Source organism: Dryobates pubescens, chromosome 30 (genome assembly GCF_014839835.1).
Source record: "Dryobates pubescens isolate bDryPub1 chromosome 30, bDryPub1.pri, whole genome shotgun sequence".
Classification (NCBI taxonomy): Eukaryota; Metazoa; Chordata; class Aves; order Piciformes; family Picidae; genus Dryobates; species Dryobates pubescens.
In genome coordinates this window covers 4,024,561-4,039,390 of record NC_071641.1, presented here as the reverse complement: position 1 = coordinate 4,039,390, position 14,830 = coordinate 4,024,561, and the positions used below count along the sequence as shown (strand labels likewise).

At 41.6% G+C, this 14,830-nt stretch overlaps 1 protein-coding gene across 1 annotated transcript in view; it reads left to right on the top strand.

Annotated features, from left to right (window-relative positions):
• Positions 1–14,830, top strand: part of ADAM12 (ADAM metallopeptidase domain 12) — a 213,169-nt gene that overhangs the window by 134,310 nt on the left and 64,029 nt on the right. The window contains exons 6-10 of the mRNA XM_009907111.2: positions 2,584–2,767; positions 8,512–8,577; positions 9,451–9,522; positions 11,658–11,827; positions 13,008–13,092. Coding sequence (XP_009905413.2) covers positions 2,584–2,767; positions 8,512–8,577; positions 9,451–9,522; positions 11,658–11,827; positions 13,008–13,092 — 577 coding nt within the window. The remainder of the gene's footprint in view (positions 1–2,583; positions 2,768–8,511; positions 8,578–9,450; positions 9,523–11,657; positions 11,828–13,007; positions 13,093–14,830) is intronic.

The following is a 14,830-nucleotide window of genomic DNA, read 5'->3' as shown; positions in this document are numbered from 1 at the left end:
CATTTACCTGACTCTGGGTCCTTCCTTCTTTTGCTTGTAATTTTTTTTCCTTCCCCCCCCCTCTTTTTCCCCCCTTCACTTCCTTTTTTCCCTTTTTTCCCATTTTCCCCCTTTTTTCCTTTTGTTCCTTTTCCTCCCTTTCCTCCTTTCTTCCTTTCTTCATTTTTCCTTTTTTTTTCTTTATTTTTCCTTTTCCCCCTCTTCTTTCTGCTCTCTTTCCCTCCCCCACTCCCCCCTTTTTTTTTTCTTCTCTCCTCTGCATTTTGTTTTCCCCCCTATTTTTTTTCAAGCTTTCTGCAGAAGATTTGTACAGAGACACCTATTGGTCTCACGTTGGTTGTAGCATCTTACCTTTGTTGCAGCTCAGACAGGAATAAAAAGAGCAGACATGAAGAAGGCACCCCAATAAAATACAGCCAGCCTTGGGCTGGAAGATATTGCTGTTTAATAGCATATGCAGACACTACAAAGCAGATTAGAGGAGGAACTGAGGACAAATGCCTTGGCCAATTAGAAGTTCCATGGAATTCTGTATGGGTAAATGATAATTATTGCTGCTGAATCTTTTCCAGGGCTTAGGGATTAATGCCTTGATGATTTAAAGACAAGGAAGGAATTAGTAATGCAGAACACTACTCAGTGTAGTGTCTCATTGATGAATGTTTACAACAGCCCATAAGCAAATGCTTCTCTCTCATTTAGAAGCGAGAAACAGATTCTAAAGGGTGCCTTTCTTTGGTCACACAGTGACCCAGCAGAACCTGATATCCAGCTGCGGTTAGAAATTACCTAGCATCCTTCTGTGTGGTTGGCAGTGCTCAGGATGCAAGCTGGAAGTTAGGCAAAGAGTATGATATTCCTTTCTCTTAAAGTAATTTCTATCTGAGCCCTGTCCACAAACCTCCTTCATATCTTCTTTTGCTGTGCCAGTCTTGAAGTACATAAAGAGAAGTCTTATTCTGTGGTCTTGCAGACGCAGTTTTAATGACTAATTCACACAGAATCACAGAATAATAGGGGTTGGAAGGGACCTCTGATGATCATCGAGTGGGACTGTCCTGCTTGATGCCAGAGAGTACCAGATAATCCAGCACGTGCAGGCCATGGACGTCTGTATCACACTGTCTGAATTTTCCATGCTGAGCTGAAAGGGCAGCCTCAAGCCAGCAGCTTCAGAAGGAGGAATTGGAAAGATTATTGTTTTGTATTGGAAGAGACCTTTAAATGTCATCTAGTCCAACCCCTCTGCAGTGAGTGGGGACATCTGCAACTAGATCAGGTGTTTCAGAGTCCCAGACAACCTGACCTAGAATGGTTCCAGGGATGAGGCATCTACCACCTCTTTTGGCAACCTGAGCCTGTGTCTTGCCACCCTCAGTGCAAACAGTTTCTTCCTTCTCTCTAGTCTGAATCTCCCTCTTTTAGTTTCAAACCATCACCTCTTGTCCTGTTACAAAAGGCCCTGCTAAAATGTCTATCCCCATCTTTATGACTGACCCTCTTAAATACCAAAAGGCTGCCATGACCTCTCTCTGGAGCCTTCTCCAGGCTGAACAGTTCCAATTCTCTCAGCCTGTCCTTGCAGCAGAGGTGTTCCAGCCCTCCCATCATTGCTGTGCCCTCCTCTGGCCCTGCTTCTGTCTCTTCTGTGCTGACGACTCTAGAGCTGTCCCCAGCACTGCAGGTGGAGTCTCAGCAGAGCAGGGGGGCAGCATCATCTCCATCCACCTACTGGCCACAATATATTAAACCTCTTGTCAACTTCATTTTACTTTAGCAGTGATTGGCCATGTCCCAGGACAGGAACACAAGCATGCCTTTTATTTGGTGAATTCTCTGCTGTAGACAGGAATTTTGGTTAGGAGGTAGTACTTGAAGCCCAGAATTAACTGTGTCCCCTAGGCTGCTCAAAAAAAACATGTGGAGGAAGGTGATGTATCTCTTCCTGAACCTCTTTTCCCTCTTTGCTGTAAGTTTCACTGATGGAAAATCTCTGAGAACCTCAGAAAGCAGGTGGTATTGCTGTAAAAAATAGTATTTTGGGTAGCAGAATGAGTTAGACAGGGATCCACTTGTTAATATAGCTCAGTTTCAGTCTTCTGCCCCACTGTGCAATATTTAATAATCCATTTTGATGCTGCAAAGCCTCTTTCATCTGACAGAACTGATGCTTGCATCAGCATTTGGTTTAAAAGGTGTCATGCATACCTCAGATTATAATGAATACTTTCACTCTGTAACTTCTTACAAAAGCATTTCACCATGCTTTTGTTCATTGCTTTTTGCCACGAGTCCTCAGAAGCAGACGCATCGTGACTCCACTCAGCAGTGGCAATGCATCACTGAGAGAGTGGAAGACACATAAAACACAGCTATAATTTTGCTCTACAGAACAACACTTTAGAAGAGAAAATTTTTCTTTGAGCCATTGCTTCCTTTAAAGTATAGTGTGTTGCAATGACAAATAGACAGCTTTGATGCTTCCTGTTCCATCTGACCTTGGCTTTGTAAACCAGAGTTTTGCTTCTTCGTATTTCGCCGTTATTGAAAACCACACAACTTGCTCTGTTCTCTCTGTAACAGGGGAATTATTGTATTTGAAAACAAAAGCTACATCCTGGAACCATTAGAAGGTGCTACAAGTGAACACAAGATCTACCGAGCAGAGAATTTGAAAATAGCCCCAGGATCTTGCGGCCACCAGCTCGACATCTCTACCGTGGGAGGGGATGGCAATGACACATCACACCATCCTCAAGCCAGCAGGGTAGGTGGATGATGCACTTCGATGTTTCTGCTTTGCTGAGTACATCTCTGGTGGCTCTTACGTCTTACTGCCTCAGTTACCAAGAGAGTAAAATATTAAACCATGTAGTCAGCTTCTTTTGACATCATGTTTTCAAGTGCCTGCTTAAAATTAAGCATGTACTTAGGTGATTTGTAAAAGCTTTAGGACTTTTTCTTGCTCCTACTTGTATAACCTGCTCTTTATTTTCTTATTGGTAATGAGGAGACGCAGAAAAGTGTAGGGGTTCATATTACAGTAATATATTTTGGTTCATGTATGATTCTAGACAGAATTGAAGACCCCAGAAGAACACTGAGCAATGTCTGGAAAAACTGTTGCCCACCCAAGGTGAAGAAGAACATGATAGCTGTGATGCTTGGTTAATATTAGGGTCTGAACTTTTACCTTTACTTTCAGTAGGGAAGTATCTTATGCAGACAAAACAAATTCTCACCATATCATTTTACAGATGTATTAGTCTGTAGGAAGAAATGCACTTAATGTGAAATGCATCTACCTAATGGAAATGGTAGAAAATAAATGAGCTAAAGATCATGAAGAGGGAAGTCTGTAATAAGGATATTGGAAGAGGATTGTAGAAAAGACTGGTTCAGCTGCTCAGAAATTACACAATGACACAAATCTGCCCTCAGCATTTATTAAATATCTCATATTGGGATTTAAACTTGCATGTACTACTAAGACTTTGCATCAGGTTAATTGTTAAGGAAGGCAACATGAATGACATCCCTGGATATTATTTATGTAATGACGTTAGGTTATTTCACATTAAATATTACATTGAATGTGTTAGCCTTTGTCTTCCATCTAATGCATTTAACTTTGTCTCAGGGAAGGTTCTTCTCCCCCTCTATTCTGCCCCAGTGAGGCCACATCTGGAGTACTGGCATCCAGTTAAGGGCTCCCCAGTTCAAGAGGGACAGGCAAATACTGGAGGGAATCCAATAGGGGCTATAATGATGCTGAGGGAACTGGAGCATCTCTGTGAGGAGGCAAGGATGAGAGACTTGGAGAAGAGCAGACGGAGGGGATCTTAATATTTAAAGGGCAAGTGTCAACAGGATGAGGCCAAACCTTTTTCCAGTGATGACTGGTGACAGGACAAAGGGAAATGATCACAAATGGGAACCCAGGAGGTTCCACCTCAACATAAGTAAAACATGATTTGCTGTGAGGGGTCTGGAGCCCTCGAGCAGGCTGCCCAGCGAGGGTGTGGAGTCTCCTTCTCTGGAGACATTCCAAACCCACCTGGACATTGCTATCCTGGGCATTTGCTGGGAGTAATCCTGCTTTAGCAGGGACGTTGGCCTAGCTGATCTCCAGAGGTCCCTTCCAAACCATACCATTCTATAACTTTGTATATATCATTGTATGGGTTAAGTGTATTTCTAAAAATGTGTGGGGGTTGAAAACATTGGCAAAGTACTTTTCACAACCTTATTAAGGTTTCCTTAAAATCTTTATGACTTTTGACTGAATGTCACTGAAGTAATCAATGTAACACCAGGAAACTGAAATAAAATGTATGTGTGCAACTAGCTGGTACAATCAAAGCAATTTTGCTATTACCCTCATGGTTCTCACATTTTGTTGATGGCTTCAACTACGTGCCAGAATTCACCTTAAATATCTGAAAAATACACTTGCTGTGGTTCAGTGAACATAATTATAAACCTGTCAAGAGTCACATCATATGGATAGGTACAATATATATATATATAATGAGTATGTTGGATACACTTCCAGTGTATGAACTCTGAAAGCTGTCAACTGGAATGTGTGGAGTGAGTTTTCACATTTCAGCGGTGTCATCAGCTAAGCAGACTGGCACGATGTACTGAATAAAGATGACCTGCAAAGTATGGAGACATACAGCTGCTCCACATTCCACTGTGTGACAGAAATAAACAGAAATCTAGTCCCAGGGCATGATGAATATTGTTGATTTCTTGATAGGTTTTGTTTGGGGGGGGGGGGGGGGGGTAATTTGGTCGGTCTTGTTTTGTTTTGTTGTTTGTTTGGGTTTTTTCCTCTGACCCTTCACTCAACTAGCAATACTGAATTCTTCTTGAGCAGAGATGAAATGTGAGATCAATGTACCACAAAGTTAGGCCAGCCTTTGAGTTGGATTTAAATACAGATAAATGATGGGACAACAGCAGACTCAACTTCGCAGATACAAACATGAGTTTTAGTGGAGCAAGTCAGGTCTTGAGCTTGGGCTGCTCACTACAAGAAGGACGTTGACTGGAGTGCATTCAGAGGGGGGCAACAAATCTAGTGAGGGATCTGACGAATAAGTCTTATGAGGAGAGGCTGAGGGAACTGGAGCTGTTTAGCCTGGAGAAAAGGAGACTGAGGGGAGACCTTATTGTTCTTTACACCTACCTGAAAGGAGGCTGGAGTGAGATGGGTGTTGGTCTCTTCTCCCAAGTAATCGGAGATAGGACAAGAGGAAATGGCCTCAGGTTGTACCAGGGGAGGTTTAGACTGAATATTATGAAAAATCTTTTTACTGAAAGCCTGTCAAGTGTTGGAACAGGCTGCCTAGGGAGGTGGTGGGGTCACCACTCCTGGAGGTGTTAAAAAAAATATGTAGATATGGCACTTCAGGGCATGGTACTGCTGGACTGATGGTTGGAGTCAATAATCTTAAAGGTGTTTTCCAACTGAACTGTCTCTGTGATTTTGTGTAAAAGGTCTGCACAAAGATGATTTACCCTGCTGGAATTGGGCCTCTATAAATACCAGGTCATTCCATAACTTAGTGGACCCTCAAAATTCAACAAGGAGTATCCTTTCCCATTAAACTCCTTTGAGGTAGGATCATACAGAAAGCAAGCCTGACATGTAAGACAACTCTTACAATATGACTATTTCTCTGTAGCCACAGAGGGCTGGAGCATCTCTGCTGTGAGGACAGGCTGAGAAAGTTGGGGCTGTTCAGCCTGGAGACCTTCGTGTGGCCTTTCAGTATTTGAAGGGGCTTAGAAGAAAGCTGGGAACAGTCTTTTTATCAGGGCCTGTTGTGACAGGACAAGGGATGAGGGTTTTAAGCTAAAAGAGGAAGGTTTAGACTAGAATGTGGTGAGACACTGGCTCGAGTTACCCAGGGAGATGGTAGGTGCCCCATCCCTGGAACCATTCCAGGTTGGCTAGGACTCTGAGTAACCTGCTCTGGTTGCAGATGTCCCTGTTGACTGCAGGCTGGTTGGACTAGATGACCTTTAAAGGTTCCTTCTAACCCAAACATTCTAGTATGAAAATGAAAAGCATTTTGCAGTTGCTGGTGGACCACAAATCAGGCAGGTGATCTGATTGAGGCATATGAAGGAGGACTACAGTGGCATGGGCCAACAGTTTTGTGATAGGATCAGGTGTGATACAAGCAGGGGAGAAAGACCATGGTCAATGAATCAAAGCATATTGTCTCCCATACAGCTATCATGGCTGTATTACTGACTCCACATTTTAATTCTGAAGGATGAACTCAGGCAGTGGATTGTGTATTGATGCAGCTGGCTGCAGGAAGGAAGCTGAAGGAAGTCACAATTAGGTATATTGTAGAAAGAACTGTTGTATCCAAGGAATGCACATAGCCTTTGGGCAAATCACAGGAACACATTCGTTATGCAAGGCAGTCACCAGAGGCTTACATGATGGTACCTTGCTGGCCAATTTCTCTCAGGCTATCTCTCTCCAGTCCAAACAGTTTTACTCTTGGTAAGAAGTAAATGGTTTAAATTGACTGATGTAGCAGAGCCCTTCTCACATTTCTGTATCTGAATTTTCATGTCTCATCTTTAACTCTTCACTTAGAAGAAGGCTGGAGGCACCTTGGGGGTACATCTTTGATTAGAAACAGGTTTCTACTAGAATTCTAGAGATCAATTCTGCCACAAACAACACCCATATGGAGATTTGCTATGTGTGGCATCTCACTCATAACTGATACATTTTACAGGGAGGTAAAACAATCTCTGCCACAGCACTGCAGGTTCTGCTGAAGTCTACAGAGACATGGCAAGCCCTTTGTACTGCATCTGCTGCTGTAGCAGAAGCAGCAGGAGGGGACTTGATGACTCTATGGTGTTCTGGTTCCCAGCCAGCTTATCACCAGACACTGCTGTGATAAGCTGCCTTGACTGCTGAGTGGCAGATGAGGCATGGACATGGGTACCAAGGCTGTATACACATCATGACCCCATCACAATCACAGCTGCCTCTTGCAGAGCACAAGAAGCTGTCAGAGAAGCCAAATACCAGGAGAAATTGTAAGAATATCTACCTGAACTCATTTGCCAGACCTGCTAATGAGTGTATTCCTGTGAAGTGTCGGTGTCATTGATGTTTAGTTCATTAATGACACATTTTAGTGCTTTCTCAGTTCATAAATACTGTCCAAATGGAACTTAGCTGTTTTCCAGTTGTTGTAGTTTGAAGGCTGTGGAACACTATTAAATATGAGTTTGAAAGTCAGAGTTACTAAAGGTCACATCTGTCACTTTCCTCTAAACACAATGATTCTTGCAAAACATTCAGAATCATTAATCTGCAGATAACAAAGAGGAACACTCTGGTAATGTGAAGAAAGCTTTGTGAAATTTGGCTGGAAGGCAATGTCCAGCACTGGCTTAGCTTAGGGGATCACACAGTTCACCTTGGAACAGTTTACTTTGGAAAGCTTTAGTCATATTTTGGGTTATAGAGCATTGGTTTAATTCAAGACATCATGGTCATTAGTAGGTCAGACATCTGCTTAAACTCCTTAAGTTCTGGCATGAGGATCAGATAGACTGCTGAGACTTCTTTTCCCTAACTGCCTTATTCCAGAAACAAGGGAGGAATAACAGAATAGATGCTCAGCTGCTGTAAATCACAGAACTTCTATGGGCATTAATAGGTCACTGAATTTAGGGTAGCAGAGGAGCTGTTCTATGATTAATACCATTACAAAATTGTTCCATTTTCTCCAGTGATCTCTTGCAGCTAAGCATTGTGACTCTTTTAGATCTGCATAGAACAGCAAGTAGATAAATATACAGATAAAAAACCTAAATGTATGCCTTCCATTTTTAAGTGTATTAGTTTGCTTCCCCAGGCACTGAGATCTCAGGCTGTCTTTTCCCTCAGTTTTTGTTTGGGGTTTTTCTTCCTGCATAATTTATCAGTTGACCACTTGATCTCTTCTCTGCTTCACTCAATATCCCTTTATCTCCCATTTTGCTTAGTAGCCACTTTGTCTGTTGTGTGAAATGTTTGCTAAAAGTCATCTCATCGTTCCCTTAAGTGTGCCCTGGAAACAGCAAAGGTCTTTCTGCCAGAAAGGATATTCTCCTGTGAGGAAAGATAATTCAAGCATTTCATCTGCAGAAAGCTGAAAGGTTGAGCAAGACTTTGCACCACTGTCCTTCTTCTTGTGATCAAATCCTGGTTTGGTTTTGGTTTGTTGGGTTTGGGGTGGGTTTTTTTGGTCATTGTTGCATATATTATTTCTGTTGTAGTATTTCTTTGCATTTCTCTTTTGCACAGTGAGGAGAAAGAATGCGATGAAAATTAGTACACAGTGAAATCTTTGGAAGTCCGAGATGTGTATCTCGTCTTGCAAGCATTTTGTTGGACTGAGGCAGAGCTGATTCCAAGGGTCACTTAGTACAAACCCTAAAATCTTATTTTCATCTTGTTGTTGTTGTTGTTGGCAGCACAAGAGGGAGACTCTGAAGACAACGAAATACGTGGAGCTTGTTATTGTGGCAGATAATCGTGAGGTAAGAAGCTTCAACTTAAAAACTCATGGGAAGCATGGACTGGAAATAGGTAGCTCAATTCAGCTACCATGGTATTGCAAGTAATGTGTTTCAGAGAGTAATATGATGGTTTTCACTGAACCAGAATGGTTTGGGTTGGAAGGAACCTTTAAAGATCATCTAGCCCAATCCCCAAAGCTTCTTCTCTAATTAGGGCTGAGTAGTGGAAGGCACTATTCAGTCAGGGCCACACTTAGAGTGCTAATTGTAAAATTTCTTGCAATGTTTCATAAGGAATTTCACTCTCAAATAACTGTGATATCTGGCAGTAATCAAAAAAATTCACTGCCCCAGGATCTCCTTGAGCTAATTAAGCCTTCATCACCATTGAATTTTGAAGCAATACTTTGCCATCGCATTGCATGGCACACAATAATCTTCCTGATGGTTTTCACAGAGAGCTTCAAAGCCTCTACAGGATTTGCTGTAGAAATATTCTAGAGAGCCACAGATCTAGATTTTGGGTTGAATTATTTTGCTACTTATACATTTTTTTTGGTCTCCTTGAGCACTGCTGGTTAGGAAATCACTATCACTTTGATGCAAGAGCCAAAACAGCTAAAAGAGCTTTTCCTTTCTCAGACACATCAGTTCCTGAAAGATCCCTGTGTAAGACTTAGAGATTTTTAGATCTTTGTGAGAATCAAAATCCTATTCCATAGCTTCTGCTTGTTCTGAGGCAGACCATGAAGCCAAGAGGAGCCTGCCAATGGCCTTCGACTGGACCGTGTAATGCCCAAACACCACTGACAATGCTGGCAGAGGAAGGTGGCTGTTTGGGAAAAACTCAGTCATACTTGTTATGTTTAATACATTGATCCTTTACATTCCAAGTTTCAGAGACAAGGCAAAGATGTGGAGAAAATTAAGCAGAGGCTGATAGAAATTGCAAACTATGTTGATAAGGTAAGATCATGAGCATTATTTCACTTTATTCAAACCTATTATGCTTTCTGGTGGACATTGCTGTGAAATCTGTATTTCTTCTACCATTCTCAGATCGCAGCTTTCACAGCCTTTGACACATCTCCTTATCCATTCACCTTTCCAAAGGGTCATTTCTCTGCTTTTGTAATACTCCAATATCACAGAGCAATGCTTCTCTACAATTACTTTAAGTAACTTAAAGTAAACTTAAGCCTTTCATCTGCTCTTTAACACACCAAATTGTAAACTCTAATATATATGGGATGCATATATCTGTGGAAACCCTACTCCTAAGGAGATATACAACTCAGCCCTAAGAGTTTATTAACCTGTGAAGAGGGTGGGAGTAATCACACGTGGAACAGCCCATAGGAAAGGATTATTTTGACGAGCAATTTGCAGGGCAAAGTCCTTTGCATCAACAAGGAATGGTCCAGTTGTAAGGCCAACAATAAAGAACTTGTGAAAATATGGTCAAGATGGCTAGAATTAAAAATGATGCAGTGCTTAAGTAAGCAGAAGTTGGTGGCTGAGTGAGGGCAATAAAGACAGGCACTGGATTGTTTTGTAGTTGAAGTAATATCTTGACAATAAACAACAATCACTAAGAGTCCTCTACAGGGTCTTTTGAACAAATTAAATTTTATTTTTGTTTGTGCTGTATGGCCAGAAAAAAAAAAAAATTAAGAGTCCAGTAGTGAAATTATAATTGAGGGAGGTTTAATTTAGCTGAGAACTAATCAAGTGATACCTCAAGGGCAATAACTCAAGGAGAAGCATTCTTGATTAAAACCAAGCTGCTGAAGACACCTTCACCTCTTCCATAATTGTCTCACTGACTTATTACTTGAGGACATGTGTTTATATGTTACCTGCTCAAAATTCATTTTGCATGTTATATTATATTTATGTTTCCTGCTTAATTTATGCTCAGCAAATGCCAGTGTTATCCACTGTAATGCATATAAACAAGACAAAGATCTAGTATCTACTTTGTTTCAGCCTATCAGCCAAATGTGGACTTAATCAATTCTTGAATCCTTCTTCACATCAGTCTCACATTAGAATTGTTATCTCTGCTCCATTGCTACTGCTGCTCCTGCTACCCTCATGTAGCTACTGCAGCATTTACCAGTGGGGTAAGAGCATATGTAGCCCACAGCACTTAAGTCACGTGTTTTCATCTGCTGTGAGCAAGACTTGATGACTCTGGCTAAATTTTCATCTACTAGTTTGAATCAAAACTCTGCTACAACACAGCTATCTCAACCTCTTGAATGGTATTGGTGCTACTGATAGAGAGTTGACATGAAGAGAGTCATCTGCCATAGCAACAGATTTGTTCAGAAGTAAAGGAATCATAGAATGGTTTGGGTTGGAAGGGACCTTTACAGGTCATCTAGTCCAAAACACTTGCAGTCACCAGGGACATCTGCAGCTAGAACAGGTTGCTCAGAGCCCTGTCTAACCTGACCTCTAAGGGTTCCAGTAATGGGGCATCTACCACTTCTCTGGCAACCTGGGCCAGTGTTTCATCAACTTCAGTGTGAAAAAATATTTCTTCTCTCTGGCCTAAATCTTCCCCTTTTACTTTAAAGCCATCACCCCTTGTCCTGTCTAAAAAGTCTGTCCTCACCTTCTAGCCCCTTTTAAGTACTGAAAGGCTACAAGAAGGACACCCTGGAGCCTTTTCTTCTCCAGGCTCAACAACCCTAACTCTCTCAGCCTGGTCTCATAGCAGTGGGGTTTCAGCTCTCAATTTTTGTGTCCTCCTCTGGACCCATTCCAATTCGTTCACATTCTTCCTGTGTTGAGAACAGTACCATGAAGTTCATGTGAAGACGGTTGTGGCATTTCATCTTGAAGGATACCAAACGAGGGTGGGACACAAAGAAGTAACATGTCTCTGGATCTCTTTGAATTCCTTATAGGTGTTTAGTTAGGTCAGAACCATCTTCTGTAAGTTATAGCAATATTTTGTCTGAGTCAGTCCTGTCAGATGTTCATTTTTGCCCTAGAGGTGAGACTATTTAAGCCTGTTCATATGCACATTGTGATTCTATTGAAATATTGTAATCCAATGTTGTCTAAAATAGATTTTCTTTTCTCATTAGTTCTATAGGTCACTAAATATTCGAGTAGCCCTGGTTGGAGTGGAAGTATGGAATGACATGGATAAGTGCTCTATTTCTCAAGACCCTTTCACCAGCCTCCATGAGTTCCTGGACTGGAGAAAGCTAAAACTACTACCTCGTAAACCCCATGACAATGCACAGCTGATAAGGTAAACTTAACACTGTATCAAATATGGGCTGGGATTTGAGGAGAGCTGTACTGAATACTTCCCCAGTTGCTAAGCTGTTGGGAGGAACATCTGTGCTCCTGTGGGTTTGTCATGCCCCTCTGAAAACATCAAACAACAAAGCCCTTTGCAGGGCCCCTCAGCAGATGCTTCAGATGATTTTTTTTCCACAGCTCTACAGTAGCCTTGTTGCTTGTACACCTTTTTTGAATACAGCTCATGTAGAATTGTAGATGTGCAACAAGCTGCTAAATAATTAGGGTATAAAATTACAAGTGGTTTAAGGTGGTCTCAAGTCTAAATTGTTACTGAATGAGACAATTCTGCTATCACCCCAAGGGGACAAGAAGCCTAAGCTAAGAAACCTGTTTGTTAGTAGAAAGACATCAGTGAACTTTAAAATGGTACCTAAATTAGTTATTTCATTTGTATTTGTGACTTAAAAATGAAATCATACCCATCTCTCACCCTGATTCTCCTTCCTGGACTGAAGTAATTGAGTAAACATGCTCAAAGGAAAAGGACTCATGAAAAAAATATGTAAGAGAAGCTCATCTTTCATGAATCAGGTATCATTTTGATCAATGAGCTATTCTTCATCTTACACAGATAAATATTCTTGATGCCTTAGTAATTAAAAGGAGGTCTTTACTAATTGTGTAGGTTTTCTTACATTATCTATATAGAGTGAGCTCTGTCCCCTCATGAGATATTTGATTACTCTCTATGCATAATAATACTTTGTTGGTAAGGATTACATTCTAGGCTGTGTTATAGCAATTAGCATATACACTTGCCACTACATTAAAATAACCCTTCTTGATATATTACTTTTATGTTTGTATTTCTATTCCCAACCTTAGTCAGGAGAGGAAAGATAAAAAAAACAACAAAAAAAGGCAAGCAGAGTCCTGTTACAGCCATAAACCCCACTGATGAGGATCAAATGGATCGCTCTCGTAGCAAGGATGCCGCCATTGCCAGTTCAGCAAGTTGGCATGACTAATCTATGCTTTTCACTGTTAAACTTGCAAATGTCTGGAGCTGACACATTTGAAATGGGACCTTTGTTTGAAATTGGCAGAAATACAAGACTGAAAAGAATAGGGTGATATCTTGGCACTGAGAGGTGATCCTGTGATTCTTCTTCTCCCTCCTGCAGCGGGGTGTACTTCCAAGGGACCACCATTGGCATGGCACCCATAATGAGCATGTGTACTGCAGAGCAGTCTGGAGGGGTTGTCATGGTAAGTGGTAAAAGCACAGCACTTGAAACTGGCCCAATGTTTGTGACACAATCTCAAACACAGAAGTACTCTGTTCTGTACCAGAACATCAGCCCCATAAGTCCCATTCTCTGTCTCAATATCATCTATGTCTACATGCACTTTGTTTGTAAATCATGGAATCATAGAATCATTTTGGTGGGAAAAGACTTTGCAAATCGAGTCCAACTGTCAGCTTAATGTCACTGTGCCCATTAGACTGTAGAATCATAGAATGGTTTGGGTTGGAAGGGAACTCAAAGATCATCTAGTTCAAATTCCCCTACCACGGGCAGGGACATCTTCCCCTAGATCTGGTTGCTCTAGGACCCATCCAACCTGGCCTTGTATACCTCCAGGGAGGAGGCATCCAGTGCCCCTGGGCAACCTGTTCCAGTGTCTCACCATCCTCATTGTAAAGAACTTCTTCTTAATCTCCAGTCTAAATCTCCCCTCTTCCAGCTCAAATCCATTGCCTCTCATCCTATCACTACAAGCCATTGTAAAAAGTCCCTCCCCAGCTTTCTCGCACACCCCCTTCACATTCTGGAAAGCCACTATAAGGGCTTTCAGGAGCTTTCACTTCTCCAGGCCAAACAGCCCCAACTCTCTCAGTCTGTCCCCAGAGGGGAGGTGCTCCAGTCCTCTGATCATCTTCATGGCCCTCCACTGGACCCTTTCTAGCAGTCTGATGTCCTTCTTGTGTTGGGGCCACCAGAAACATGCTCAGAAGTACCACGTCTATGCTTTTTTTTTAACAGCCCCAGGAACTGTGACCCTACCACCTTCCTGGGCAGCCTATGCTGTGATACTTTCTATAGTGAAAAACAATAAAATTAAATATTACACTAAAATATAGCAATACTTCTTTGCAAGAGTAATGCACTCCTAGGTATCATTATATCAGGTACTGAGGTGCTGCAAAGGATGAGAACCAGAAGGTGTGTTTGTTATGCACTTGGGTATATTGGTGTTACAGACAACTACACTCTGTCCTGAGTCTTTTATTATATTGATTTTATTATGTATTTACAGAGTTTCCTGTGTAAAGTCTTTCTTCCAACTTTGCAGCACAGTGGTTTTATTGCATTGCCAGACAACGAGACCAAACAATGGCAGCATTTATTCTACCTGAGCCTCTCTCAAAAATATATTGCTGGTAATGCTGTTGTTAGATGCTAGACATGGTAGACACACAAGCAAACATTTTAACCAGCTTCTGAAAGCAGTGTTGTAATATCTTCTTTCAGTTGTTTTTTGGGGGGGACTTTGTTTTGTTTGGGGTTTTTTTGTTGGTTGGTTGGATAGTTTTGTTTGCTTGGTTGGTTTTGCCTTTTTTTTAGCAATTTCTAACTGGTTTGTGCCAAAAGGAGGGAAAGAAGTTTTGCATTAACCAAACTTTGCAATAGAAGTCCTTTAAATCTAATCACATTTAGACTCCCAGAGCCAGAAGGTCACTAGCCGGCCCAGCTGGTGACCTCAGAGCTCAATTCCAGAGCAGAAAGCCAGTGAGTCCTAAAATCCTCTTATATATTCTTCGAGTTCAGCCTTCATATGCTGAAAACCTCTCTTTCCCCCAGCTTTGCTTAGACTTCAAGCACCACAGGTGATGTGATGGTTCTCTCCAGCTCTGCTGGACAACTTAGCTGTAGATCCTTACACAAATGAGGTACGAATTCAGAGTGGTAGTATGGTTTTGGTTGGTAGAGACCTTTAAAGT